Genomic DNA, 5,625 nt, shown 5'->3' on the forward strand with positions numbered 1-5,625 from the left:
TGTCTGCAGATTCCTCAGGCTATAAAATAAGGTTTCTCAGGTGGATATTTCAGAAAGTACCTAATTGGCTTGTCACAAGATAGAAAGCGTTTATTGCTTAATACCACTGCATCTTTCCTCTGCCATTAGTCTTTTAATTTGCTTACTATTCAGGTGCTGTGAAGAGGCAGATGAAAAAATGAACTCTATTTTTTAGTTTCCCAGTGCGCTAATCAGCAAGGTAACCTTTTTCGTTAATAGCAAAGGTGCCAATAAGGAATAGGTACTTGAGAGTCCTCTCGGTAATACCAAAAAGGCAAATCCACGACAACTGCCTATGTGGTTTGTTGCGGTGGGGTTTTCTGTTGTTTGGTTGGGGTTTTTTTAAGTTTTGGGAGGGGAAGTAGCCAGTGTTCTCATACCCAGAATGTTTTTCAACTAGATGCTTTATGTGGCCTCTAGATTGACTTCACTGGTCTTTCTATGCTTGTCAGGAGCAATTTATTCGTGAGAACTCTGCGGATTGGTTGATTTAGTTAAAAGTCACTTAGCTTCCTCTAAAATTCTTTTATGTCATATACCCGCATTTTAACTGTCTGTTACATAATAAAAAAGTAAGGTAAAGTACTGTTATATTCCTTGATGGAACAATTTTTTTTAAAAAAAAAAATAATTTTTCTTTCACTATTCTTAAAGGGATTTTGTCAAAATTATTTTAGTATGTTTGATTGAGATTTCATTGTTTTCCTGTTCAAGCAGTTATATTTCTGATTACCAAAGAGTGCTTAAGTACTCTTAAAGCTATTTAATTTCTGCCCTTTTATTCCTCTTCATTCCGGTGTGTTTTCACTCATTTATGGAACCAAAGCATCTCTGATTTTTTTTGTATTTACTATGCATTTTAAATTTTAAATGGTTGTTGAACTGATTTCTTCTTAGCATTCTTTCTTTTAACAGGACATGCTCCTGCCCCTTCCCAGTCTTCCTTTATAGTCCAATTCACTGTAAAGTCTTGATACTTTCTCCATAACTAGTGGTTCATAAGCTTCTTTTTAAAATAAAACTTGTTTGCTTTGTAGCAGCTCAGTCATCTTTTATGTACTTCCAGTGACTGAAAATGCAGCATCTGTATTTTAACCTGGTGTTTGAAATAACTTAGAAAATTGAAGAGGACAAAAGTTCTTTTTTTGACATTACCCATAGTTTGGTTGTCTGGCTTGTTTGCTGGGTAATTCTTCAGTGGTAGCACAGTACTTCAGGGCTTTGAGGGATTAGTCTCTATGTGGTGATTCTGCGGTGAAGACAGCTCAGCTATCAATGGCTTTGTAAAATGCCTGTCTAGAATCCCTGTTTACAGAGAGTGAAAAGATCTGGATGCCATTTAAGTTCTTTAAATTTTCAGACAGAAAATCCAGTAATACCATGAACACTTGTTGCTCTTTTGGATTTTTGTCTCCTTTCAAATTGTAATTTGTTGCCAGCATTCCATCAAAGGCAAAGGAACCTCAAATTTCTAAAGTGATTTACTTCTGTGTGGTGTTACCATCATCGTTGCTATATCAACTTTCAACAGAAAATCTTGTCGTTCCGGAAATATGCAGAGGAATGTGCAGGTAAGGCAGGGGGGAGAGGAGTGGCCGTACGCTCATTCAACAGCACTGTGTACATATCACTGAGAAAGGAAGGGTCTTCCCAGTAATGTCGACTTTGAATTACTTGATCGTGAAACAGGGAACAAATAGTCTTACCATACACTTTGAACAAAAGGGCAATTTTGTTGGTGTCTGTGCTTGTTGAAGTCCCCATTTCTCTAGATGCTACTCACTTTATAGAGTTGAACTTGCTTTACACTCACAAGGAACAAAACAAAAAAGGTGGAACTACTGTTCAGTAAAGTGATATTTAAAGGGTGTGTGTGACAAGATATCATACTTTCCATCTAATGTTCTGAAATTGAAAATGTTCTGAGGAAGGGCTGAGAGAGCTGGGACTGTTTGTCCTAGAGACGAAAAGGCTCAGGAGGGATCTTGCCAATGTATATAAAAAAAAGTAAAGTGTAAAGAAGACGGAGCCTGACTCTCTTCATTGGTGCCCAGTGACAGGACCGGAGGCAATGGGCACGGACTGAAACACAGTCTGAATGTCAGGAAACACTTTGTCACTGTGAAGATGACCGAGCATTGGAAAGGGTTGCCTGGAAAGGTTGTGAGGTCTCTCTCCTCGGAAATACTCAAAAGCTGGCTGGATGTGGTTCGGGCCACCGTCTCTAGGTGGCCCTGGCTGAGCCAGGGGGTTGGACTAGATCACCTCCAGAGCTCCCTTCCAACCTCAACCATTCTGTGATTCTATGAAATTGCTCTGGAGTCATAAACTGAACCTACAACTAAACTAGATAAGAAATGCAGACTGTTTTCTTCATGTTCAGACCTGAAGTCAGTATTCTGATTATCTGGTATCCCAAAGAAGCGACAAATTCAAGTTAGTGTTGACTTTTTTCATTTCTTCCAGTCTTTCTTTTATGGATACAGAAAGTATTACAGGACAAATTATTTTGAAGAGGGTGGGTTGTTTGGTTATTTTTTTTTTTGGGGGGTGTGGGGGGGGTGGGTTTGGTTTTTTTTGTGGTTTTGTGGTTTTTTTTTTTCTTTTCTTTTAGAAGGATCGTACTATGTAAGTTCTTTGCATTTCTCCCTGGGCAGCATCTCCTCATCCTATATAATGTGCATGAGCTACATGCTCTGGTATGTACAAAATTATTTAGTATATTAGCAACCTGATCCTGGATTTTAGGTTCTTATTGCTTACTCTGTACACTATGTATTTTTAATAGATCTCTTATTTTAAAGAGATTCCAATGAAAAAAAATAATTTGCAATAAAGTTGACAAGGAACAGTTGGTTGTGTAGCACTATTGGGAGAAATGTTCAACTTATCTTCACAGATAGTGCTGGAGAGTAGTCAAACAGCAATATAATTCAAGGGAGACCTCACTTTCATGTTTTCAAAGACATTTTGGACTCTAACGTTAGAAAACAACAGAAAAATTACATTTTGGGGGAAAAAGGAGCCTTTGCTTTTAGTAGAGAAAAGCCATTTCTTCAAATGATCTAGATAGTTTAAATAAGGCTGCCTGCTGATTTCAGTAAACACTAAAGAAATGAAGAGAATAGAATGGGATCAAAAGTTACTTTATTTTGAAAAATAAGCACAACATTAATGTGTCGGAGAAGTCAATACTCTTTGTAGCAAGGGAGAGGTACACGAAGTATATAATAGTTCTTGAATGGCTTTCAGTAGTTAATTCATAATTCTCCCCTGTAAATTGAGCCAGGCTGCTGAAAGCTGTGAGCTGAGTATTGCAGCAAGCTGAATTTAATAAAAACATCTTGGCGGATGTGTGAAAGAATTTCTGAGACTCAGAATGGCAATATAAGTAGCAATTAGTTTAAAAGGCTGTCTTAGCTAAGTTTAGTCTTACCTAAAACTCCGAAATATTTGAAAATGGCAGGCTTGATAATCACAGCTTGATAATCTGTAGCTGTGAGATATGTTCCTGGATTTAGAAAGAGTTTTAATAATTATGCATAGAATTAACTTGAAGTATCGGCTTAAAAATCGTAAACTCAGGACTCTAAAAGGTATGGTCATATCCAGATCCCAGGAATTTGAAGGTTCTGAATACTGAAAAAACATATAGTCATTTAGAATGAGGAGGTTAATCATCTTCTTATTCAATTGAAATACCTATGCCGAATGATGTTAGCTTTTAACTTTTTTGCATCCTTTTAATAGCTGCAAAGGATTTTTCCCATCTTTTAATCAAGAACTTTTGTAATATTTTTGCTAGGTCACCCTGAAGTGTTTTCCACTGAGAATAAATGGTACTTTTTTAGTCTTTCTGTATAACAAGTACTCTTGGAATCATCCTGGTTGTCCTGTGTTATGTTCTCCCGGGACTAATGCCTTTCAGTGTAAAGGTGACCTAAGCAAAATGTACTTTGAGATTTAACTGAAGCTTTTATTGTAGTATCTTTTCTCTAATTCATAATTCATCCCTTTGATATTTCTCATTAGTTTTTTAATTACTTCCATGCTTGTAAAAAAAAAAAAAAAGTTAGTAAAATAAAACAGTAGCGAAAAAGCCTATGGTTGTATAATACATTTTACCTAGGCTTATATCTGTAAATTCTTAAACCTATTAACTTGTGTTTCTTTAATGCAGTACAGTAGGGGTTCTCTTTCCTGAAGTAAACTATGTGCTTGTTTACAGTACGGGAGTCCTACTCTGTAATTCATATTGTCGCCTTTACGGACTTTATTTGAATTAGGTGAACTTTATGAATACTTACATTAATTAAAAAATAAAATCTGTGACAAACTGTGAAAATTTTGAAAAGTATTAATGACAAAAAAGGGCAAATTTCTTATATTTGGAAAGAAAGTTTCACTTTTGGATTGTACTCCATGGAAATTAAGAATATTTTTAAATCAACTGGACAAAATATATCTATGTAATCCCATTACCCGGGTTACTTTCTGTCTTGTGTTTTCTACAGTGGAAAAAAATATTAATGTTGCTATTTTCTTGTATAATGATCAGAAAATGACAGCTCTGTGTAATAGGAAATCAACCAGATTTTCCTTAATTTGCTAACAGAGCAACTTACAGGATAAAATAAAAAACGTCAGTACTTTTAGTTCTCTGTTCATTTATCTACTCAGCCTTAAAAGGACATTTTTAGGCTTTATACCATAAGTTGTAGGCTATTTTGCATAAAGATGAAAATCAGTGTCTGATTCCAAGAAGCAAATCCTCAGTCACAGCTAAATGACTTCAAGTCAATGGAGCATAATATCAAGTCAGTCATACTGTGCCAGTTTACATGGCTTCTCAATTATGTTCAGGCAATGGCTTTTTGTAAATAAATAAATTATCTGAAAGGGGAAAAAAGTATCCTAACAGATTTCTGTACGTATTAGTGGTTAATAATATTTGCATTAACTCATGCTTTTCTCTCTCTCTTTTTTTTTTTTAATTAAAAAACACTCTTTGAAAGATCAGGGAAAGCTGCAGAGCAGAGGAGGACAGGGAGGGAAACATTTGCAGTACTGATACAGCCATTCTCAATAGAAGAAATAATTTATGACCTTACGACTTATGGAATAGATTGTATTGTGCTTCCCGTGCCTCCAGAATTTGATATAAACATCGCTAGTTTCTGCTGCAGAAAAGTATGTCGCTCACTGGAATATCCAGGGCCTTAATCCTGGAGTTCTCCATTGGACCTAGAGTTTCTTGTGTTGTGAATCAAGAAATTACATTCAACAAAGTTTGTAAGTTTGACATGACCCATGGCCTCTATTCCTGATTATAGACAAGTTCAAAATAGGGAATAAATATTTTGGATAAAGCTACCTTTGCGTGCCTTACTTTGAAGAGCAATAGATTTTTATCGAAGTGAAATATATTTTAATTTCTTGCCGTGTTCCAGAATAACCTAGGAATTGTTAGGGAGAAGAGTGAAGATCTAGACAGATCAAAGAAATTATTCTTCTTTAGCCCCTTAAAGTCCATAAACCAGGTGAGGTCTTGTTTAGAAGGCTTACGTGGGAAAGAAGTCATCTATTTTTTTTCTTTTTTAGTGT

General features: G+C 35.8%; 1 protein-coding gene across 1 annotated transcript in view; it reads left to right on the forward strand.

Moving 5' to 3' along the window:
- TUSC3 (tumor suppressor candidate 3) overlaps positions 1 to 5,625 on the forward strand; it is a 101,889-nt gene that overhangs the window by 3,992 nt on the left and 92,272 nt on the right. The window contains exon 2 of the mRNA XM_009885042.1: positions 2,636 to 2,649. Coding sequence (XP_009883344.1) covers positions 2,636 to 2,649 — 14 coding nt within the window. The remainder of the gene's footprint in view (positions 1 to 2,635; positions 2,650 to 5,625) is intronic.

This window comes from Charadrius vociferus, unplaced genomic scaffold, assembly GCF_000708025.1.
Source record: "Charadrius vociferus isolate BGI_N301 unplaced genomic scaffold, ASM70802v2 scaffold134, whole genome shotgun sequence".
NCBI classification, from domain to species: domain Eukaryota; kingdom Metazoa; phylum Chordata; class Aves; order Charadriiformes; family Charadriidae; genus Charadrius; species Charadrius vociferus.